General features: G+C 40.1%; 1 protein-coding gene across 3 annotated transcripts in view; it reads left to right on the forward strand.

The window, feature by feature from the left end:
• Positions 1-25,279, forward strand: part of NCK1 (NCK adaptor protein 1) — a 1,905,596-nt gene that overhangs the window by 1,357,655 nt on the left and 522,662 nt on the right. For all 3 annotated transcript variants that reach the window (XM_044070358.1, XM_044070357.1, XM_044070356.1), the window contains one exon: positions 7,610-7,844. In XM_044070358.1, the coding sequence (XP_043926293.1) occupies positions 7,619-7,844 (226 nt within the window). In that variant the 5' untranslated portion in view covers positions 7,610-7,618. The remainder of the gene's footprint in view (positions 1-7,609; positions 7,845-25,279) is intronic.

Raw genomic sequence — 25,279 nt, forward strand, 5'->3', positions numbered from 1 at the left:
CACACACACACACCCAAGTCTGTCCACAGTCAACCACTCTCACAGAAAACTTAGACATTCACCCACATGCACAGTTGCTACGACACATGCATGCAGATTATCAGTTCTCTAGCTAATGCGACCACCCAGGCGGACTCGCACTGTCTATCTCATATGCACAGACACACACACACACAGCTTCATTCTTGTCCCTACAAACATGTGTCCACGTAGATTTCCATACACACACCCATATCCTAAGTCTTCCTCGAGGTTACTTGCACCATAACAACTTCCCTAGGAGTGAATGGATGACCTCCATCTTCTGATGATATTCACTTTTTCTTCCATCAGTGGAAGATTGTGCATCCAAGTGCCTCTTCAAATTGTGAACCGCTGACATTTCTGAGCAGTAGCAAATGGCTAATTAGCATTAGGTGCTCCATGGCATTCTTTCATGAGGATGCAGCTCTGTCTGCCAGTCGGACTACCCTCCATGCTGAGACTCCCAGTAGTGGGAAATCTCAGCAGTAGGGTAGTCTGAGAGTAGAAAAGGCTTACAACAAGGTGAAAAATGGCCATGTTATGGCTTCCTGCTCAAAGAAAGTCTTCCTGAATCTCAGGGCATTTCTAAAACATAAGTATGTGGAGCTTGAAAGAAGCAGGGTAGGAAAGATGACTGCTGTATAATGTAAGTGGTGATTGAATTTGATGCATACACACACATGAAATATTCAAATTTGAGTTCCGTCTGTGATTGAGCAAGGATTCAGTGATTTCTGGCTAGCTTAGCCTGACTGGTCAGAATTTAGCTTGTCAGGTGTATCCAGCATGGAGAGCGAGACTTGTACTTAACCCCCACCCCTGAGTTTTCAGTGAGTGAGATTTCACTGAAGCAAGCTTGATGAGGCAGGACTTGAATACACCCAGTATCTAATGGCAGAATTGACAGAAATGTGTTCCAGAATGCTTGTATTGATTGTGCTTGTACAGAAAATCTTATAGTTTCCTTTTATGGAAAACAGTAAGTCACAGTAATAATCACCACTCTTTATATGTCATCATTATCTGGGCAAAAGTTTCATCATCTGTGCCAAAAGTTCCTGTGAAGACCATTGCATGTCTTGTGATGGTGTTCCTTAGAGCCCTGATAAGTAAGCAAAGCACTCCTATATTGCAGATGTGAATAGGGGCCTTTTTCAGTTCACTTTCATTACTTTGCACTTCTCATCAGTGTTGGAGTCATTTCATTTATGTAGTGTTTGACTCACTTCAGCTATTTTTTTTTCTTTAAAGATCTTCACTCAGAAATGTTTTTATATTTTTTGGGGCCCCAGGGGAATTGCCAGATATCTGTCTGATCATGGTGATTAAGCCCATTCATTCCCCAGTCATGCAAAAGATGAGCACAGCATAGATGTCATCTAGGCAGACATCAGGTGGTTTAATTATACTAGTCATAGCTTTCCCCTGTGCTTAGCCCCAAGGACTTCAGGGGTGGGCAGGTAAGGAGGAGGTGCAATGGTTTGTCATTAGTCCCACCTGCTTGAAAGTAGACACCTCCACCCATCTCTAATTTCTAATGGGGATTGTAGGTGGCATAAACGTCCTGGGACAAAAGACCCCCGATCCTTTCCTCAGGAGGGGGGGGGGAGTAGTCTTCACCCCATTATTCTTCTCCCTCCTAAGTCTACTCCACCAGCTCTCCGATTGCTAATCAAGTCTTATTTGTTTGAGTCATATTCAGGTCATCATCTTTTGTTAAACAAAATGACATTTAAGTCAAAATTCTGATTGTGGTAGGTAGTTACTCTTTGGAATATCAAAACTAATGGGGTTTTTGACATATTTTATTATGCATGATCCATTTTTTGTAAGAAATGAAAACAGAGGGGGCAGGTAAGAAAATGTGACTGAGGAGTAGGTAAATGTAGCAGCGGTGATTCATAAATGGCAGAAGCCAAAGACATGACAAAATGTAAGTTTACCACTTGTAACTCTGAAGAGGGCACTAACATCCAAGAGTCTGAAAAACAGAGATGAAGCTGTTCTCAAAAGTACAAAAGTTCCTCTTAGTGACCTCAGTACTACCAACTTATCTTAGCAACATCTTCATCAGTACCTTTGTTAATGTCCCCATTGATTATTTGATGGTCGTAGACTTCAGTGCTGGGTGAGTCTGGCATTTCAGCAGTGTTTAATCAAGCTGGGCCCAGCATAACTTCATCTGCTTCATCTCTTTTCCTGTTGCAGCCTTCTTTTGTCTTTGTGATCTTTGCAAGGAAGTGTTTCAGTATAGGACAAGAAAGTTTATTCAAACAACAGTACCTTTGTTGAACCACCGTCAGTTTGCAGCTTGTACATGGTAACACATATTTTTGCAGGTACTTGCAATGGTTCAGGATGGTACAAAGACTAAAGGAAAATATACATCTCCTTTAATATAGCCAGTGCAGAAGCAGATTTTAATGTATTGGAAATTCACCTTCCTGTAGCTGGATCGCTTCTCTGTCTTCCAGCCCCCACCTGAAGATATTTCCTTTATGGAGACATTAAATATTTGGGAGGGATTTGATCCAAGACTTTAATCAGGCCGACTGAGGGCTACTGCAAGCAGATAACCCAAATGTGATGACTGCAACAGTGAATACACTCGAACATCTACATTTATGGTAAGTGTACACAACTGTACTTTCTCCAAAGAAGAGAATATGGAGAGATGACGAGTCTCTCACATGCAAGATGGACAGTAGCACCCCTCTCTACTACACTTTTGTCTATTATAATAATATAATAACAAAGTGGACAGTACCACCTCTCTAACATGGAAATACAAAGTGGACAGTAATGCCTCTCTTACGTGGATGTACAAAGTGGACAGTACCACCTGTCTTGCATGGAAGTACAAACTGGATAGTGCCACTTGTCTTGCATGGAAATACAAAGTTGGCAGTACCACTTCTATGCTACAATTTTATAAGAAAGTTTTTCAAGCCAATATTTCCCAGATTCACAGTCTTCAGCACAACAAAGGAAGATAGAATGTGTACGTTTCTTTCAGATGGAATTGGATTTATAAAGTTTTTACAAAGTTAGACCCTGCAACTCTGACTCTATAACATTAAATGGGAGTGGGAAAGCTGGACCTTTCCTTTTGCATGTTTAACATCTAGTAATGATTTTAAATTGCAAGGTAACATGAATAAAGGGTATACCTGTCTAGGATCTCAAATGTGAGGGCACTTAACAATTTATCTCAAATGGTTACTTACCAAAGCTTCATTTTAGGCCAGATTTAGGAATATTTTCAGTCTACTCTTTGGTGCGGTGTTACTAACAGAGCAGAGAAGTTGATTGTTAAAACAGATGGAACAGCAGCACAGATGGGAAAATGTACATATAATGCTGTGAATGCTTCTAGAAGAGATGCTTTGTCAGGAATACATTTAAGAAGACTAGTTTAGCATAGGACATAGTCTCCTGTTAGAACAGTGTTGTTGAATGTACCAGTCGCACACAAATTCTTGTTTAGTCAGCCAACAGCATATATTGTTGACTTAAGAAGGGTGAAATAAGATCCTTATTTAAAGAAATATGTTACTGCATTCATATCAGAAGATGTTTGCTAATGGTACAAAACCGTGTTTGCGTTAAAGAACTCGTAATCAACAGTTTCATCAGCAAAGACAGCATAATTGAAAGCAAGCTAAATACAACTCAGATTTGACAGTAAAAACACATATATATTCAGAAGAGTGCTTACCTCTACCCGGTCCCTCTTTAACACCCCTATGAGGCAAGAGATGATCGTACTCCCATTTTTTTTTTTTTTTTTTTTTTGGTGGGTCCCATCACTGCATCTTGACCATCAGCTGCTAAACGGCCCTCCAATTTTCTCTGCTTCTATTCCAGATGCTACTCCTCCCAGGGTGAGGCCAACTTGACAGGTATGGGAAGGGGAAAATGGGTCTGTGGGAGACCGAGATGAGCCAGTTACCAGCAGAAGCACATGTTTCTTTTCATTTGTTTTAGACATTGATAGGTAGGGCTAATAATGGTCAGACAACTGTAGTAAAACTGTTTTTTTTATGCAAAGGGATCCTGATTCAGAGGGGAGGGCAGAAGCTTGATATAGGAGAATAACTTAGTTTTCTATTTCATTTATTCTGACAACTGTTAATAGCATATGGTGGAGCAGCTGAGGTATTTAATAAAAATATTTATTTGAAAATAAACTGTGCTAAAGCATTGAAGTGGTTTATGCCACTGTTCCCATGTGTTATAATGATCAGTGAAGTGATGAGGAACATTTCTTTTGAACACATAGAACAGTGTGGTGTCAGTGGCACAACAAGGTAGCACATTCTCCATTGGTGCTGGATGACCAGAAGGCTGTGGGTTCTATTCCCACTGCACATGTTTAGATTACTGCCACTGCAGTGTAATATTAGCTGGGTGCTGCATTCTTGAATGTGTCATCCTCCAGATGAGATGTTAAACCAGGGTCCCATCTAATTGAGTTGGTGGTAGCGTAGGCTGATGTAAGAGATCATATTGCACCTATCCAAAAAAATAAAAATAGGGGAGGTTTCCCTATATATGGCCAAATTTCCTCCAGTAGCAGAAATACCACCTAGTCTCATAGGTAGGTACTAGGCTATCGGCCCTGGGGCCTATACAAGCCCAGCCAAAAAGGTATCCTGGCTTTTGCCACCCAAGAAAATTATTTTCCTGTGCCACTGTCGAGCAGAGCCACAGAGACGATCCCAGGGGTGAATTTCCTATTTCCCATCCAATCATCAAGATTTTTCTTGAAGAGTGCTAATGAGGAGCTTTGTTTGATATAGATAGGTAGTTTATTCCAGAGTATGGGAAGTCTCTGGGACAGGAATCTATCCCTCCAGCATGTTCTGTTTATTGTGGTGACAAGGTTTAGGTCCCTAGAGCGTGTAGCTCGGAGGGATTGGGATTTCTTTAAGTGGAGCATGTCCAACAGCTCTGGGTTTGACATAGCTTTGTATGTTAGGCAGAGATCACCTCTGAGCAGGCAATATGCGATGGAGTAAAGCTGGAGTTTTTTGAGACTGTCTGCGTAGGGCATCTATTTGAGGCTGGTAATCTGCTTTGTGAGGTATTTCTGCGGCCTTTCCAGTTGTTGTAGATGTACATGTCTTGTGAGTTACATACCAAAAGGGGCGTTGTACTCTATAATGGGTCTAATGAGTGATGAGTAGAGGGGAACAATAACCTCTTTTTTTCTGGATGAGAAATCTTTTGTGATGAGGTGTTCCACGTAGAAGAATTTTCTGACTACTGTGGCGATGTGATTATCAAAGGAGAGACTACAGTCCACCTGTGTCACAAGGTCTCTTATCACACTTTCGGTGTTAAGTATACTACCGCCTATGTTGTAGTTCATGGGTACAGAGTTTTTACCAAAGGGGATGACAATGCACTTTTTGGCATTGAGCTTGAGGCCATGGCTTTGACATCGGGCATCTGTCTCAGTGAGGCCCTTTTGTAGGATGTCCACATCGTTAGGAGTTTCGATTATGGCTCCTAGTTTGCAGTCATCCGCGAACTTAGTTAGCCAAAGATCTTCTGTGTTAGCCTGTACTTCAGAGAAGTAGATTCCAAACAGGAGAGGACCCAGGGCTGAACCATGTGGTACTCCACTTGTCACTGGTCTGAAGTCGGATTTGGAGTCTGCTACTTTCACAGTGTGTGTTCTGTCAGTGAGCCAGTTGACAACCCATCTTGTGACATAGGGATTTATACCTAGTTTAGTGAGTTTATCTATAATTCCAGAGTGGGGGTTGGTGTTGACAGCCTTGGCAAGATCTAGATAGGCTGTGTGAACCACCTTACCCTTGTCTATGGCTTTGGTGACTGCTTCAAAGAAGTCTATCAGGTTTAGGAGAGATGATCTGCCTTTTACAAACCCGAACTGGGTGGGGTCCAGAGTTTGGAGATTACCAATGTCTTTTGTTCCATGATGATACGTTCCATAGCCTTGTAGACCAGGCTTGTCAGGCTAATGGGGCGGTAGTTCCCGGGGTCCGTGGTGGCTCGCCCCTTGTGGAGTGGGATAACCGTTGCTGTGCGCCATTCAGCAGGCACAAAGCCTGAGAAGAGAAGCCACTTGCCTAGTGGAACTAACCTGGTTAACAAGGCTAAATAAAAAATTAATTAATTAATTAATTAATGTCAGATGTACTAAATGCAAAAAAAAAAAAATTGAGTGTTCATGAATGTGCTCATTCCGAGAGGGTGGGGTTTCTCCCTGGTATTTGACACACTCCCTATGATGGGGGTAGCATTATAATAATTTGGTGTAGAAGGGGGGGTTTACATCAACTGACATTGCACGTGGTGGTGTGTATGATACCAGCAGCTTATCCCAGTTAGGATCTACAAAAAATCCAGTTGTGTGCCGGACAGTGTATGTGATGATGTTGGCTACTGTTCTGTAATCCCCTTCCCTTTCCCAGTCTGGTAATATCCCAGCTTTGGCATGAGTAGTACATTAAACACCAATGCAAAAAAATAAAAAAGGAGGAATGAGAGTAGACACAGTGCAACTCATGGTCAGCTGGAAAGGAATGAAAAAGTGAGTGGGGCATAAAAAAATGTTTGAGTTGGACCACTGTTCCTCTGTGATGATTTGCCATCCAAAATGATTAGTGCCTTGGGGGGAATAACGTATAGTATATTTGTGGGTAAGTGATTTTTAATAGAGCATACTTTTTAAAGAAATGAGTCTGTTCCATTGTCTCTCATAAAACATTAACCTCTGATCTGGATGTCACAGGAACCCATATGTATTGTTTTGCTGTTAGAATGTGTTTATTTTTCTAAAGATAAAATTACCATTGAGAGAGTTAATTTTTTTCAGGAAAATGAAGTATATAGAGTGTGACATTTGCCTGTAGTGCAAAGGAATTCTGAGTCCCCTCTGTGTTATTTACTTAAATTATCTGTTTGCTTTCCCACATCATCATCATCTCTTTTCCAGATGTGTTGAACTGGAAAGCACTGTAAAAACATTTCTAGGTTAAAGAATGGTGATGTGACAAAAGACCACCAGGCGGTACTCTGAATTACTCTAAACTTATAAATAAACTAATAAGACCTCAAGGGAACCCAGTAAGATGTAACTTTCTTTGCAAAATAATGAAAGTAAATGTAATACCCAACACCTAGCAGCTAAGTAACTGCATATTCAATTTAGCTATTGCATTTGGTTTTACTCTTTAAATGAATGTTTTACTATTTATTCTGTTCTGCTGCTGTTTAGTAATTGGGTACTGCAAATTAATTTGGAGAATAGCAGTTTTTAATGAAAGTGTGACACTGAGGACATTAGAGAAAGACATCATAGCAGAAAATAGCTGCTCATGTGATGTAAACGGATGCTAAGGTTAACACTTATTTCAGATAGTGCTTTTTTCTGTGATTTAAGTACCTAACATGTTTGGCTATGCAGTGTGCTGTGTGACTTCAGTTGTTCTTATCTCAGTGTGCAATATTGTTTTTTTATGTGTCTGGGAAAAAAAAGAAAGAAAAAGTACAAATGATTCTCATGCTGCTGTTTTGCCACGTTTTGAAACTGTTTCTTTTCTATTTTCAGTGCTAGAAGATGACTGAAGAGGTGCTTGTGGTTGCCAAATTTGACTATGTAGCCCAGCAGGACCAGGAGCTGGATATTAAGAAAAATGAGCGATTATGGTTACTAGATGATTCCAAGTCCTGGTGGCGTGTGCGGAACTCTATGAATCAAACAGGATTTGTACCATCTAACTATGTTGAAAGAAAAAACAACGCTCGAAAAGCTTCCATTGTTAAAAATCTGAAAGACACGTTAGGTAAGGGCAAGTCTTGTGAAACACTAAAGATGGGTTTTCTTCTGCATGTCATCTGCTCGTTGTTTAGAGGCCTGGGTGGCAATTATGTTTTATATTTCCTGAAAATAGTTATTTATTTACATGTCTTTACTGGGGTAAACCGACTGGGAAGAGCTCCTTTTCAGAGGTGGTTCGGAGAGAAAAGCTCCACATAAATTTACACAAAACAAACTTTTTACAGTGCAGAGGAGATAATGTCGTAATGAGAGAGAAATAAGATAGGTAGGAGCATGGATATAACATACCCAGAGGAGATAATGTAGTAATGAGAGGGAAATAAGATAGGTAGGAGCATGGATATAACATACCCAGAGGAGATAATGTAGTAATGAGAGGGAAATAAGATAGATAGGAGCACGGATATAACATACCCAGATGAGATAATGTAGTAATGAGAGGGAATAAGATAGATAGGAGCATGGATATAACATACCCAGAGGAGATAATGTAATGAGAGGGAAATAAGATAGGTAGGAGCATGGATATAACATACCCAGAGGAGATAATGTAGTAATGAGAGGGAAATAAGATAGGTAGGAGCATGGATATAACATACCCAGAGGAGATAATGTAATGAGAGGGAAATAAGATAGGTAGGAGCATGGATATAACATACCCAGAGGAGATAATGTAGTAATGAGAGGGAATAAGATAGATAGGAGCATGGATGTAACATACCCAGAGGAGATAATGTAGTAATGAGAGGGAATAAGATAGATAGGAGCATGGATATAACATACCCAGAGGAGATAATGTAGTAATGAGAGGGAAATAAGATAGGTAGGAGCATGGATATAACATACCCAGAGGAGATAATGTAGTAATGAGAGGGAATAAGATAGATAGGAGCATGGATATAACATACCCAGAGGAGATAATGTAGTAATGAGAGGGAATAAGATGGATAGGAGCATGGATATAACATACCCAGAGGAGATAATGTAGTAATGAGAGGGAATAAGATAGATAGGAGCATGGATATAACATACCCAGAGGAGATAATGTAGTAATGAGAGGGAATAAGATAGATAGGAGCATGGATATAACATACCCAGAGGAGATAATGTAGTAATGAGAGGGAATAAGATAAATAGGAGCATGGATATAACATACCCAGAGGAGATAATGTAGTAATGAGAGGGAAATAAGATAGGTAGGAGCATGGATATAACATACCCAGAGGAGATAATGTCGTAATGAGAGAGAATAAGATAGATAGGAGCATGGATATAACATACCCAGAGGAGATAATGTAGTAATGAGAGGGAATAAGATAGATAGGAGCATGGATATAACATACCCAGAGGAGATAATGTAGTAATGAGAGGGAATAAGATGGATAGGAGCATGGATATAACATACCCAGAGGAGATAATGTAGTAATGAGAGGGAAATAAGATAGGTAGGAGCATGGATATAACATACCCAGAGGAGATAATGTAATGAGAGGGAAATAAGATAGATAGGAGCATGGATATAACATACCCAGAGGAGATAATGTAGTAATGAGAGGGAAATAATATAGGTAGAAACATAGATATAGTACAGATGGAGGAGATGATGTAGTAATGAAAGAGAGAGTAGAATATCAGTTTGGGTAAAAAGAAAAGCTGGAGTAGTTAATGTGCTAAGCGAGAAAAAAATAGTATTTAGCCAGGGGTGGCACAAGAGTAAGTCCATTTGTCCATGAGATACATTTTTAGGACTTTTTTAAAAGGATTTGTGTTGAGTTTTCGGTTATAGGGAATAAAATGGCATTCCACATTTTAGGACGTGACACGAGAATAGAGAGTCTCTGCTGAGTTATGGAAATATAATGGTGGAAAAGCTGTTTTATGTGTTTTGTTAGCTGTCTTTTATAGTCGACATAGCTAAACATTTTATGAGCACTACATTTGCAGGCTCTAAGCTTGGGTTGATATAAAACGAATTAAATGGATGACCGCCTACATGGCACCATACAAGCTAGAGTTTAATAGTCTTGAAGGTCTGTAGCATGAAACGTTTTATACACTTTCCACAGCAATGTAATAAAGCTTTCAAGTGAGTGGAAAAGTATGGTCATTTTTCATTTTGGGGCAACTAGGAGATGATAAAGGAGAAAAAGCACCAATTTTTTTTTCTTTTTATGTGTGTGTGTGTGTGTGTGTGTGTGTGTGTGTGTGTGTGTGTGTGTGTGTGTGTGTGTGTGTGTGTGTGTGTGTGTGTGTGTAAGTATTCTATTTGTTGTGGTCCATAAAGGAATGGCTGTTAAATTCATTCAGCAGAATTCTGATCATTACATCAAAAATGTCAGACTGTTGCGACTCACTGCCCATCCTGGGTCCCTGCAGTCAGACTGTGTAGTCTTGCCACTGTCATACTATGAAGTCCGTAACCCTGATGTGTTGTACTGATGGGAGATGAAGTTTGTGTGACACACCCAAACCATAAGTCTGGCTTTCTTTTTTCTTTAAATTATGGTGGGGACCCTAAAAGAGTAGCAGTTGGTGAATGGAAGGCATGAGAAATGAGATGGGGGATAATTGCAGCACCCCCAAAACCTGATCAGTGTGCCACCACTTAATTAGCAGAAGAGTGCAAGAAAAATAAAATGGAAGTATAAAAATACAGTATATTAAAATTTCTCAGTTGATGACAAAATGTTTGTCTCCTATGAATCAAGCAGAGAAAGGGATATCATTGCAAGAACAGGGGCGGCGCAGTGGTTAACATTGTCACCTCACAGCAAGAGGTTCTCTGGTTCGATTCTTGGCTGGGGTGCCTTCTGTGTGGAGTTTGCATGTTCTCCCTGTGTTCGCGTGGGTTTCCTCAGGGTACTCCGGTTTCCTCCCACATTCCAAAGACATGCATCTGGAGCATTTCTCCCCGGGCCTCCGCTGAAAACAGGCTCTGTGGAACCTAGTCGGACTTTCCCGGTCAACAAAATGATAAATAAAATAAATAAATAAATAAATAAAACAGCCCTTAATGATGTATGAAATTAGAAATAAAAAAAAAAAAGATAGAAAAAAACTTGAGCCATGGTACAACAGCAGTTATCTTTCCTGGGTGTGAGAGTTCATTATTTACTCACTTTTGCTTCTGTTAGACAACTTGGTGTCTCCATTGTAATTGAACTGCATCACTCGTAAATACTACACAGTCTACGCACCAAGCCTTGATGTCTGCTTAACTGTATTATGATACTCCTAAACAGATGATGATGGTTGAGCAGTGGAAGTCTTAGACTATGCAACCAGCACAGCTGTAGGAAACTAAAGGTGTAGAGTTTTCAGAGGATGAAGCTTGTCCATGTGCTTGGATCTTGCGTCCATGATTAGTTTTCAGACATCAAATGCACTAAGCATAATTGGCCACTTTCATGGCATTTTTTTGCTCAGGTTTGAGCACAGTATGCTTTAACCTTGCACCAGATAATTCTGGAGCGAAAGTGGGTGGCTCAGATGCTATGGGCATGTTTCTTCCAGTGGATGTATTAAGGTATAGCAGAATTATAACTGTCATCATATTGTTGCGCTGTGCTTATTCTGTTGCGGTAGAAGAACAGTCTGCACTCCTGCTCTGTTGGTTATGTCTGGCATTCTGTGCTAAAGATCCAAATCAGATTTACTACTCGTTTCCCCTATCTATGGAGTAATCTTCTATTGCATATAAAACCATGAAGGGCACCCTTAAATTCTTCATAAGCCTGGCTTGTTTGGCCCTGCTGGAGGCCTAGGACTGACTTTGCTTTGGAAATTGTTGTGAATGTATGACTGTACAGCAGCAGAGAAGTGGTCATGATGTAAAAGCATGCATGAGGTGCAGTTGATTATACTGCCACATGGGTAGGTACAGTGAAGGTATTTGCACTTGTAGAGGATACTTCTTAATTAATTTATTTCTGCATTGGTTGCTGATGATTATGGTTATATACTGTCTGACTTTCTGTACTAAAATGCACAGTTTTTAATATCTGCACATGCACTCCACTATGTAGAGGTTGCACATCTCACATTTATACTATTGAGACCCACTTGGGTTAGTTCTTTCCTGATGAGTATCATGCCATTCAGTTTCGTTCCAAATGGTCCCCTTACACAATCAGTGATCAGCAATATGCAGCAATTCACTCTGCTGTGGTTAAGATGAAGAGTAATGTTCCATATGCTGCAAGCTAAGTCAGGATGGGAAAATCATTACATAATGGTTTCTTTGCTTGTCTACAGCCACAGTAGCATTGTAACTGTTTTGTGGAGATAACCCATACCACTCAAGTGTACCTTATTTTACGAGGAACGTACCTCATTTGGGGTCTTATAAAGTTCATGATCCTTTTTATAAGTAAAACCAGCATATTTTACCCATCCAAAGACCTTCTTAGTTAAACTTGTTAGTAAGCCGTTAGGATATATTCCACATTGTGAGCGCTAGTGTTCCTCATTTTAGACATGGAAGGTTGAGAGCTATGAGATGACCTAATCTCCCAGTATCAAGGGATTCATTTTTCATCTCCTGTTGTTACAGTCTAGTTAACCACCTCAATTTAACATAGAACTTGTTTATGACAATGAAGAATACTTGTAATGCATCCTAGTAATACTGCTGAAGTGCTGCGGTAGCGTTGTCGCCTCACAGTATGACGTTGTCCTGTTCGATTCTCAGCTAGAGCATCTTCTGTGTGGAGACATGTGTGAATGGGCGTACCTTCATTGAAGGTTGCGCGTCAGAGCTGGCAACTCTGCACGTAAAATTCTACTGCCAATCATTAGCGGACCAAAGTTCTGCTTTGATGACCCCTAACCGGGGAAAAAAAGCCGAAAGACACAACATTGTTTATAAATGCTGAAATTGTTTAAGAAGTTTGGATAGATAACTAGCAGTATTAATTATCTGTATTAGCTATAAATCCTTGGATATGTAGGTGTCACATTGTACTACCTGCCCAGATACCCTACAGCGTTTCCCTTCTTTAATTGTCTCTAACCATGCACTGTCAGTGCTAAAGTTCTCAAATGTTGTGGAGCCGCTTCCTCCGGGCTTGTGTTGAAAACAGGACTCTGCACAGGTGGAAATTCACAAAGTATCGTAAAGTACAAGACCGATGACTAGGTCATGCAGCACTGTAAGAGTTATGACGATAGTATTTTTTTTTGCTTGTTTACTGTCGAACAGTTTCTAAGCAGTATGTTTTCAATTCCCACATGTCAAGTAGCAGTTGCATTGTTAGAAAGTTAATGCATCATGGTGTAAGTTTTTAATGTAAAAACCTAGTGCAACATGCTAGCAACCGAGGCATAAAAATGTGGCTTTTATTGTGACATGATGATGAATTTATTGCATTCTTTTGACATTTTCCAGTTATGCATATATCTAGCTTTTGAGGCAGTTTGGGTCTGTGTATGTCTACTGGTATAAATTCTGTTGCTTTTTGGACATGCAAACATTGATCAAACAATGCGTATGACACTTGTGTCACTGTAAAGCTTTTTGTATATGCCATCAGTTTCATTACTCCCTTGTATGAAGTCCTGCAACTATGTGCTGCCACCTGCTGGAAATAACATTATACTGCTTCAAAAATGTTTTTATATTTCTGCTGAAAAGTAGAATGAATGGTTTACATCTCTGAGTCAGTGACTGTTTTGTAAATGTTAAGCTTTCATGCAAAACATTTTATTTATATTTGTGAGTTTATATACATGTGTGTGCTTTATATGCATGCTAAAAACAGAAAAAACAGTAGTCTTAAAACATTGTTGATGAGCGCATTCACAATAATTTCCAAAAATTATGAAACCCAGGTAGTGTTCCAAAGCAACAAGCCTTTATTCATCACAGACAAGTGATCCTCAGTAACAAAAATAAAATAAGAAATATCAGAATTTTTTTTTTTTTTTTTTTTTTTGTGACGAATAAAGGCTTGTTGCTTTGGAACACTATCTCACTTACATGATTTTTTGGAAATTATTGTGACTGAGCTCAGCAGTGAAGTTTTAAGACTACTAGTTTTTATGTTTTTTTTTCCCTCAACACTCGTGTTGGTGAGGTTGGAAATAGACAAATTCCTGTGCTAGTTCCTTTTTTTTTATATGCATGCTGATACTTTGTGATTTATATTTGTTTGTTGGGGTAATTGGACCACAATTAATTTTTATAACGGTAGCTCCAGAAGAGTTCATAGGTAGGTACTAGGCTATTGGCCCTAGGGCCTATATAAGCCTAGCCAAAGGTACCCTGGCTTTCGCCACCCAAGAAAATTATTTTCCTGTGCCACTGTCGAGCAGAGCCACAGAAGTGATCCCCAGGGTGAATTTCCTATCTCCCATCCAATCATCAAGATTTTTCTTGAAGAGTGCTAATGAGGAGCTTTGCCTGATATAGATAGGTAGTTTGTTCCAGAGTATGGGAAGTCTCTGGGACAGGAATCTATCCCTCCAGCATGTTCTGTTTATTGTGGTGACAAGGTTTAGGTCCCTAGACCGTGTAGCTCGTAGGGATTTCTTTAAGTGGAGCACATCTAAAAGCTCTGGGTTTTGACATAGCTTTGTGTGTTAGGCAGAGATCGCCTCTGAGAAGACGATATGCAATGGAGTAAAGCTGCAGTTTTTTGAGATGGCCTGCATAGGGCATCTGTTTGAGGCTGGCAATCCTCTTTGTGAGGTATTTCTGTGGCCTTTCCAGTTGTTGTAGATGTCTTGTGAGGTACATACCAAAAGGGGAATTGTACTCTATAATGGTTCTAATGAGTGACGTGTAGAGGGGAACAATGACCTCTTTTTTCTTGGATGAGAAACCTTTTGTGACGAGGTGTGCCATGTAGAAGGATTTCCTGACTATTGTAGCAATGTGATTATCAAAGGAGAGACTACTCTCCACCTGTGTCCCAAGGTCTCTTATAACACATTCAGTGTTAAGTAGACTACAGCCTATGTGGTAGTTCATGAGTACTGAGTTTTTACCAAAAGGGATGACGGTGCACTTTTTGGCATTGAGCTTGAGGCGATGGCTTTGACACCAGGCATCTGTCTCAGCGAGCCCCTTTTGTAGGATGTCCACATCTTTTGGAGTTTTGATTATGGCTCCTAGTTTGCAGTCATCTGCGAACTTTGTTAGCTAAAGTCCTTCTGTGTTGGCCTGTACTTCAGAGAAGTAGATACCAAACAGGAGAGGACCCAGGACTGAACCCTGTGGTACTCCACTTGTCACTGGTCTGAAGTTGGATTTGGAGTCTGCTACTTTCACAGTGTGGGTTCTATCAGTGAGCCAGTTGGCAACCCATCTTGTGACATAGGGATTTGTACCTAGTTTAGTGAGTTTATCTATAATTCCAGAGTGGGGGATGGTATCGAAAGCCTTGGCGAGATCTAGATAGGCTGTGTGAACTACCTTACCCTCATCTTCGGCTTTGGTGACTGCTTCAAAGAAGTCTATCAGGTTTAGGAGACATGATCTGCCTTTTACAAACCCGAACTGGGTGGGGTCCTGAGTTTGGAGATTACCAATGTCATTGCTTATAAGTTCCATGATGATACGTTCCATAGCCTCGCAGACCAGGCTCGTTAGGCTAATGGGGCGGTGGTTTCTGGGGTCTGTGGTGGCTCTCCTTTTGTGGAGTGGGATAACTGTCGCTATGCGCCATTCAAGTGGGCACATAGCCTGAGGTGAGGCTATGATTGAACATGGTACTTAGGTGGAGTGCCAGTTCATTCTGTAGTTCATGTAGAACACAGCCTGGGATGTCGTCAGGTCCCATGGATGCTGTGTTCTTGGCTTTGGATAGTGTGTTTTTTATCTGTGCAGCCGTGATTACAGGAACTTTGCATTCTTCTGGTATAGAGACGGGCCCTTTAGGGGATGATAGGGGGGTAAAGTTAGCACTGAACCTATCTGCCAGGATGTTGGCAATATCAGTTGGTTCTGTATATTTAGTGCCATTGTGCTGTAACTCAGAGCAGATCTGAGTGTTGCCATTGAGATTCTTGACATAGCTATAGAATGCTTTGTGGCTGTCTTTAGACTCAGTGGCAATTTTGTTTTCATAACTAGCTTTGGAGGATTTTATGAGGGATCTCAGCTTCTTATTGAGGCTGACCAGGGAGTTTCTCCAATCATAGGATTTTACTCTTTTTTTGCAAGTTTCTTTCTTCTGTTGTAGAGTTTGTTTGTGGCAGGGGACCACCAAGTTGGCTTCCTTTTTTTGGAGGATAGCATCTTGGTTCTGTTAGGGATTGCACGATCCATGCACTCGTGTAAGTGCTTATAAAGTGCATTTGTGTAGGATTCAGCAGTCATACCTCTATTGTCCATCAGCATGGATGTCGTGAAGCTTGCCACTTCTGTCTTAAGAAGCATGAAGTTGGCTTTGGAGAAATGTTTTACTGTGGTTTCCCTAATGGGGGTTAGGGGAGGGATATGGATGTCTAGGGTGATTAGCTTGTGGTCAGATCTGACTAACGAGGAATTGACCTCTGGTGTGGAGCACCGGTTGCCCATGTTGGTAATAACCAGGTCTAGGATACTGCTGCTCCTGGTGGGGGTGTGGATAAGTTGATCCATGGCATTGGAATTTATGAATTCCAGAAAACGTTGAGCACAAGAGTTGGTACATGAGTTGTTTTCTCAGTTAATGGTAGGGTAGTTGAAATCGCCCATTATTAGGGTGTTAGGTTGTACCCTAATATTTTCCAGTGTATTAAGAAATGAGGAGTGGGAATCCTGGGGCATGGTGGGGGATCTGTAGCAAGCTACAATTTGGATTGCGGTCTTGCCCAGAGTTAGTTGTACTTGGATAATCTCTGATGCATTATGCTGAGCAGCTAGCCTGGAGGTGTGGATATCCTTAATGAATATGGGCACGTCTCAGCCTTTAATGTTTCAGTCAAGGTTAGGTTGCCGAAAGGTGTGGTATGAATTGTAGCCTGGTAATGTAGGGGTACTCTCTAGAGTCTTGAACCAGGTCTCTGTCACTGCACAGATGTCGATGTTCTCCATTTTAAGGAGTGCCTCGAGTGAGTGCATTTTGAGGTTTAGACTTCTAGCATTGAGTAGCAATACCCTCAGATTCTTCTTGCCTGTACCTGTTAGGGTGGTGAATTTGTCATTTGAAATTTGCCTAAAAAAGGCACTATAGGGGTGGCTAGAGCCTTAGCCAGTATCCGGAATCCCAGGGGCGACAGGTGCAGGCCATCTCTGGCAAAGCATCGTGGTTTGTCCATCATGTCATCCCAGGCAGACAGATACTGGATCCCCTTAGAATGACACCAGAAGCTTAGCCAATTGTTGAAGTCAATCATTTTGTCCTTGTACTGTGGTATCATTCTGGGTGAAGGCCAAATGCTACTCAGGGCTAGGGTCATACCTGCCTGGGCTACAAGATCAGACAGCTCCTCCATGTCCCTTTTCATGTAATCCAAGGAGGTACGTCTGAGGTCATTCACACCAACATGGACAATGACAGAGTCATATTTGTACTTGTTGTGGAGTGACCTGAGTGCATGCATTATGTGGCGGATCCTGGCACCCGACATGCAGCTGACAGTAACTTTGTCCTTGTTTAGCCTGGTGAGTGGAACATCAGTGTGCCTGACTATAGAGTCACCTATGACTAGAGTGTTGGGTACTTTGTTATGCCTTATGGGCTGTGGTTGAGTGGCACACTGAGTTTGTGGGCTATGTGTCATTTGGGTTGTGTTGGGGGGGGTGGAGGTTGCTTGTGTTTCTGCTTTGGAGGTCCCTGTTGCTTGGGCAGGTTTTTACTGAGCGCCTCCACGAATGTAGGTGTGTGTTTTGTGTTTCTATGTGTGTGTTTTGGTGGTGTAGGTTTTGAGGGACTATGTGCTGAGTGTGGTGTGGTGCAAGTGTTTACCTTCTCCTCTTGACTGTCTAGTCCAGTCTTGGGTGAAGAGAGCTTTGCTTCCAGTTTGGCTATATAAGTGCATCTCTCACAGGTTGTAGTGTTGGGTAGTAGGAGGAGAGGGTTGTCTATGTACATGAGGCAATTACTGCTTTGCCCCAAGATGCCCAGATTCATCAGGTAGACAGGAGAAAACACCGGGAGCTGACCCTTAGACATGCTTGGATAGGTGCTTATTTATTAAGTACTAGAAACTGTTTTCCTCTAGACAGTGAGGAAAGTTGAGTGCTGTAGTAATTTGCAGCTTATTTACTGCTTACAATAAGTTCTGAACAAGTGCTGAGCTCAAAGAAACAGACTTGAGTGCTGAAACTAGAAAACTAGCTAGTTATAAGAAACAAAATTAAGCTAGAAGGCTTCCCTCCAACACAGAAAGGCTTGGGGGCCTAGAAGCCTACAAATAGTCCTGGACACAGCAAATCTATATCCAGACTAGGCTACCCACAGGAAAGGCAGGAAACCAGCTTAGAATTTTTTTTTTTAGTGGAAAGAGAGAAAGGAGTAGCAGAAACTAAGCTGATTGGCCTTCTCAAATGTTCTCCCTGTATTGGGTAGAATGAGGTAATGACACTAGACTGGGAGGAGGGTCCCAGATCAAATTTACAGTAAGGGCGGGAAACTGCAAAGCCAGCAACTAGCAGAAATGTTTCTCACAGCAGAAAAGCAGCAGTGAGCCTTTAAATGAAAGATTTAAACAGCTAAAGGAGCCTCTAAAGAAAGCTTTTAACTGCAAACAAGTTATCAGAATCAAACAACCCAACAGATGCTTAATAAAAGTGGACAATTTCCAGTTAATACCTCACACACAGTGAAACTAGCTAGAAAAATATACAGTACACAAAGTGCTATAAATATCTTGAAAAAATAAACATAAAACAGGATACTTAATGTTATATATTATAGATCCGAGTATGCTCAGTGTCCTTCCTTCGATTAGCTCAGTGTGAAATGCAAATTTGCAAAGTAGTTATATAAATAATTTGGTAGCATGCATACAGTATGAAATTTTCCGTACATCATATTTTTTATTTAAAAAAACACGTTTATTGAATTACCACTTGTGGAGTAGGCAAAGTTACATTTGTATAAACGTAAACAAATTATATTAATAAATTCATATTTGCAAACATTATACATAGATATATTCTTCTGTTCAATATAATCAGTCAACATTACATAATTTATTCAATACCTGCCTTTTCATAACCCTCATTCCCCTTCAAAACATTTTTCTAAATGTATTGCTCCCACAATTTCCATTTTTTCCATGTACTTTGCTCCTACCCTTTTCTAAAGATCCTACTTCCTGTTCTTTTATATCTGTTACAATATTCACTACTTGGAGTATAGTTGGATTAGACTTTGATTTCCATTTTTTATTAATTGTTTTTTTTTTGGCAGTCAACAGAACTAAACTTAACAATGCTTTTCTCTGTCTAAACAATTCCCATCCTGTATCCCTGTTCAAAAAAGCATTTCCTTACACTCATTTGCTCACCCTTTATTTCTGACGGGGTACTCACTAGGGAATTTTTAAAGTCTGCCAACTCATTACACTCTGAAAACATATGCTCCCAGATACCTCTTTCTTCCCCATCACACCTCCAACATTTGCCATCTACCTGAGGAATTTTTTTGGAGTCTGCTTGGGGTATAAAAGTACCTTTGCAAACACTTCCAAGCAAAAAAAAAAAAAAAGTCTTCCAGACTTTTTTGCATATTTGGGAGCCATAAATGTCTTCCCATTGTTTGTTTGTGAATTTCTTATCTAATTTCTCTCCGCAGTCTTTTTGGCATCCTCTGACTCCTATAGTTACTGTGAAATATTTAAATGCCCCAGTAATTATCATTTATTTAACAACAGCTTCTGTTCTAGATTGAACTAAAATCTCAACCAGTTCAGGTTGTTTACTTAATTCCCCTATACCTAACTCTTTACCTGTCTCTAGCTTGCAGTCCAAATGTCTTTTTGGTCTCTACCCATTTTGTTACCTTTCCCTCTATAATTATTTGTTTCCAATGCCTTAGTTGCTTTGCTAGCTTCCTCCTGTAAAATCCAGCCCCCTCTTGTCTTTTCTCTGTACCAATAATTTCAGTCATCAGAATCTCCTTTCTCTATTCTGTGCTAGCTTAGTTTTTAGTATACTTTCTACTACTTTATGAATATAATATACTGTGTTTTTCTCCTTAAGGTTCTGCATCCAAAATCCCATGCCCTCCTTATTTATTGAATGCTCCCCCTGCTTCATCATCATCATCATCATCATCATCATCCCTTTCCACTTTGAATTGTAGCTTTCTGCTTGTGTTTTGTATAACAGTCATAAGTGTATAGCTTTAAAATATCCCTTCAAATTAGGTACTCCTAAACCACTTTGTTCTATTGGAAAGATCAACTTATCCCACTTGACTCTTGCCCTCTACAGTTCCCAGATAAAATCATTCAACTATTTACTAACTACTGTCGACAGCTTTTCTGGTTAATAAAAATATGTTCGACCTATGTATAAAACTAAAGGAACTAAAAACATGTTGCAGTTTGTATCTTGGTATCCATATCCATAGGCAAGAGCTTTCTTGTGTTTAGTCTCTTCCCACATATCCTTAGCTGCCATAACAGAATCCGTTTTAACCCATACTCCTAAGTACTTCATTTTATCATGTCTCCGTAGATATGGGTTTTGTTGAACCAATTCGTGTGTAGTTATTGTTTACAGCTGTAGCCTTTTTTATCTTCATTAATGTTACATCCCAAAAAAACACTTGAAACTGTCTCAGAACCGTCCACAGCACTGAGATGTCCTTTTTTGATTTTATCAGATACAAAATAATGTCATCTGCAAATGAAGCCAACTTTTCTTGATTACCATACCAATTTTATCCTTGAATTTCTGAGTCCATTATTTTCTTTGTTAGTGGTTCTTAATTTAATGCAAATGAGAAGGAAAGAGAACATCCCTGCCTGGTTCCTCCTTTCAGACAAAATGTATCAGACGGGAACCGTCCCACTTTGATTTTTACCTCCAGTCACTTGTATAGCCTCCTAATTAACCTAACTATTGCATCAGAAAATCCAAATGCTTCCATTGCCGTACTTGTATAATCCCAGCTTATTCTGTTGAATGTTGTTTCTGCATTAGGACCCACCAACAATTCAGTATTTTCTTGCATTCTGCTTCCCTCTGGATCATCATTGGCCTGTCAGTGTTGTCAAATGTTTGCCTCCCCTCCAGAAAAATCACATTGATCCAAATCTGCCAGTTTGGCAACACCTTTCCCATTCTTTTAGCCATTATAGACATAAATACTTTATAATCATGTTTTGAAATTGAAATGGGTGTATTTCCCTACATCGCGGAGTCTGCATGTCCTCCCTGTAGTCGCGTGGGTTTCCTCCGGGTGCTCCGGTTTCCTCCCACATCCCAAAGACATGCAGTAGGTGGATTGGATACTCTAAATTGGCCCTAGGTGTGAGTGTGTACCTTCTGTGGAAGGTTGGGCACCGGGCTGACAACTCGACACTGTAAAACTCCACTGTCAATCAAGAGCGGACAGATGATCCACTGTGGCGACCCCTAACCGGGAAAATCCCGAAGAAGAAGAAGATATTGATTAAATGAATACTCTCAGAAGTGCAAGACTGCTGCACATGGTGCTGTGATCTAATGCGTACTATATCTAAAAAGTGAGATTATTGTTAATACTTCATCAGCACTTTGACTGGTGATCCTCCAAAAGAATTTCATCAAAATCACTTTAAGTGAACCTCTGAGTAAGGTTTTGTGCTCCTCATGTAGGGGGCAACAGCCAAAACGTGTATATACCTCCTCTGAGGTCATACAAAAGTGGAAAAAGGAAAATAACTCCCATCTCTGGAAATAATTTTGGCAAAATTTCTTTGCAGGATCAGTGCTCCCATAACATGCTGTCAGTCACATGACAGGTATACACAAAGTGACCTTTGAGGATTAACAAAAAATAGGGAAAACAGAATATGGGTCAGGATCTAAAAATGAATGCTTTTCTGCAGGTAGAAGGCTGAGCTGTTGCTTGATTCAGTTGAAATGCAGTGATTCTTGAAGGTTTGGATATGTGTGAGAGCTGGTTTTGTTTTTAGGGGAAATAGCAAAAGAAAGAGAATGGAGTAGCCATTAATATGAAACAGGTTATGCAGAGATAAGTAATGTAGTAATATAGTATGTGAATGCTACTTACCGGAGTACTTACTAGAGTAATAGTTATGGAACCACGAAAAGTATTTAGGTTATACTTGCATACATGTAGACACACACACACACACACACACACACACACACACACACACACACACACACACACACTCGTATATCTTATTTTTTTTCAAGAATCATTTTTTAAAGGTACTTAGGGATTCATTCCCAATCCCAACTTGTGCAGCACATTTTCCAGCTTCTTAATTCAGCTTGCTTCAGATACTGTAATTTAATAAGGTATGTGATATCAAGAAGTAATCCTACAGGCTGCAGACACTATGAAGTATTGGGGAATGTGATAACAGCAGTGGCAGATTTTGCCTTTAACATAGGGGTGTGCACCTCCCCATTTTGCTCTGGCCACTCATGCATTTTTGCTGCACATCACTTCATTAGGGTTTAACTTTCCTAGGCTTTTTGATGTTTCCAAGGATACTGTTTTATGATGTCAGTTTACATTTCAAAATCCATGATGGAGCCAACCAACAGAAGAATCACTAGCAGTAGAAAACCTATTCATTTTAGAGGTAAAGAGCTGTAAGTAGTATATTTACGGCATGAGCAAGCTTTTGGGCACTATCTTGAGAAGAGAGTTATCACAGGAGAAGCAAGGAGGAGCTCGGCATCACTGGTTGGATTTACAAACATTGTAATGGAAGAATCATTTGGGCAAGTTGCAGCTTGTTGATGTTTTGGAGCTCTGAACTGGAAGTCCTTCATCTGCTACATTAGAGTCAAATGTGATTTGGTTTTGAGAACAGCAACCTGAGAAGAAAGGGATATGTTTAGCAGAAGGTTACAGTGGTATATATTCCATGCAAGGTATGTACTGGAGGTATTCCCCAATGCCATTCTTTCCCAATGCTGACTATGTGGATAGTAGTAATTGTGTACAGCATATACTGTCCACAGCACCATTCTTTTAATTTTTTGTTATGGAGACTATGCTGGTGGTGGTGGTGGGACTGTTTTAGCAATAAACTGACCAATTTGAAATACATTTCTATGACTATTATTCTTGCTGCGTTTTTCTAATTGCAATTTGGTAGTCATATCCAAAAGTGACCGTTTGATAGGAGGTCTGTGGATGAATTGAAGAACAGTTTAATTCTCTGAGTATTTGGTGCTAGGGACAATGTATATGGATATGTAAGAGCAGCAAGTTGAAATACATCACTGTGCCTACTTTTTCTTTAATTTTCCTCAATGTATAACATCAGAGATAGAGAAATGTACAGAAGACAGTGAAGGGATGGATAGATAAGGAGGTAGAGGGCAGACTGCATCTGAATGTTCAGGGTAGTTGTTGCATAACTTGATATGTCTTGTCTATGAGCAACATGCTGAAATACATTGACGTTTTTTTTTTTTTTTGCGCAAACTCAGAACTACCCAGAAGGAGGCTGTCTTCTGGCTTAAGGGTGTGAAGACATCCTGTTTGTAAAAGAACAGGGCATTCACAGGATCAGTGCTGAATGATTTGATGTGGCTAATTAGGAGGGCAATATGTGTCTGTGAGCAACCAGTGAAATACCTGTGTTCATTAATTCTTTTTCGCACAATCAGACCTCATGGGTGTACCCAAAAGGTGGCTACCATTTTAATATGGTTGGGGACTGTGTGTGTGGATGTTTAATGTATATCTGTCTATATTAAAGAGAGTCTATGAACACCCAGTTGAATACATTACTGTAATCATTTTTTTTCATTTTCTTCACAGTCAGTCCTCAGATATGTTGAATAATTCGTATGGCTTGTCAAAGAGGCATTTTTTACTTTTAGTTTGTCTATTAAACTTAAAATTTGTATCCTTGGAAATGAAGTTTGAATTTTTACTTGGATACCCGTTATTTATACATGGCACTACATGAGCCTTTTGGGTTTTCTTGTTACGTTTACTGGTCATATGCTACAAGTGTTTGGTGTTAAATGACAGAAATGTTATGCATTTAGTTTTTCTGACTTGTATATGTTTTGTGTTTTAATTCTTTTAACTTGCTAATTCATTTAGTTATATTTTGCTAACTATGAACTGGGACAAACCCATTTTCATTCAAAGGCTTAGCAAGGAAAACTCCACTTATATAAAACAGTTAACAAAGTACATTAGTAGGTTACCTAGATTGCATTATTGACATTTGTCTAGACACAAGTGCTGAATGAGTAATGTAAAGAATATATATTGATTTGTAGTGGCATGCAGTAATTCTTGCCAAGATCTTTAATATATCAATGATACTGTGCAGTTCATTAACTGAAATATAGTAGTCATTCATCAGTTGGTAATTTATGTTAAGATTGTACATTAAATTGTGTGTTGTATTGATGTACTAGGTTACTTTCATGTTATAGCATGTAGTTTCTGTTAAACAGAAGTGTACATTTTGGGATACTTGATGAGATGTTCTTCATGTTTCACTGTTGCAGTCATAGGTTCATAGGTTCATACTAGGCTATCTGCCCCAGGGCATTTATAAGCCTAGCCAGAGTGTGTTTGGCTTTCGCCACCCATTTTAAATTAATTTTGCTATGCCTTTTTTTGAGGTTAGTATACTGTGCCTCTGTCTAACAGTGACACAGAAGTGATAGCCAGGGTAAACCTACGATCTCCCATCCACTCATCAAGATTCCTCTTGAAGAGAGTCAATGTGGGACTCTGCCTAACCTGGACTGGGATTTTATTCCAGAGTGAAGGGAGCCTCTGGGTTATGAATCTGTCCCTCCAGCATGTCCTATTTATTTCAGTGCTGAGGTTCAAGTCTCTCGAGCACATAGCTCGATGGGATTTGGATTTTCTGAGGTGCAGCATGTCCATTAATTCCGGGTTGGACATGGCTTTATACGTCAGGCACAGATCGCCTCTGAGCAGGCGGTATGCCACTGAGTAGAGCTGGAGTTTCTTTAACCGGGCAGCATATGGCATCTGTTTGAGCCCTTTGATCCTCTTGGTGAGGTACTTTTGGGGTCTTTCCAGTTGCTGCAGGTAAGGTACATCCCAAAAGGGGCATTGTACTCAATTATGGGCCTGATGAGGGATGAGTAAAGAGGTACGATGACCTCCCCTGATCTAGATGTGAATCCCTTCATGATTAGGTGGGCTATATAAAATGTTTTTCTAACCACTTTAGCCATGTGGTTGTCAAATGAGAGATTGCTATCAACTTGGGTCCCCAGGTCCCTAATGACTTCTCCTGTACTTAATGGATTACCACCTATGTGGTAATTTGTGGGCACTTTGTTTTTGCCAAAGGGAATGACTATACACT

This window comes from Protopterus annectens, chromosome 4.part1, assembly GCF_019279795.1.
Source record: "Protopterus annectens isolate FY-2018-M chromosome 4.part1, PAN1.0, whole genome shotgun sequence".
NCBI lineage: Eukaryota > Metazoa > Chordata > Ceratodontiformes > Protopteridae > Protopterus > Protopterus annectens.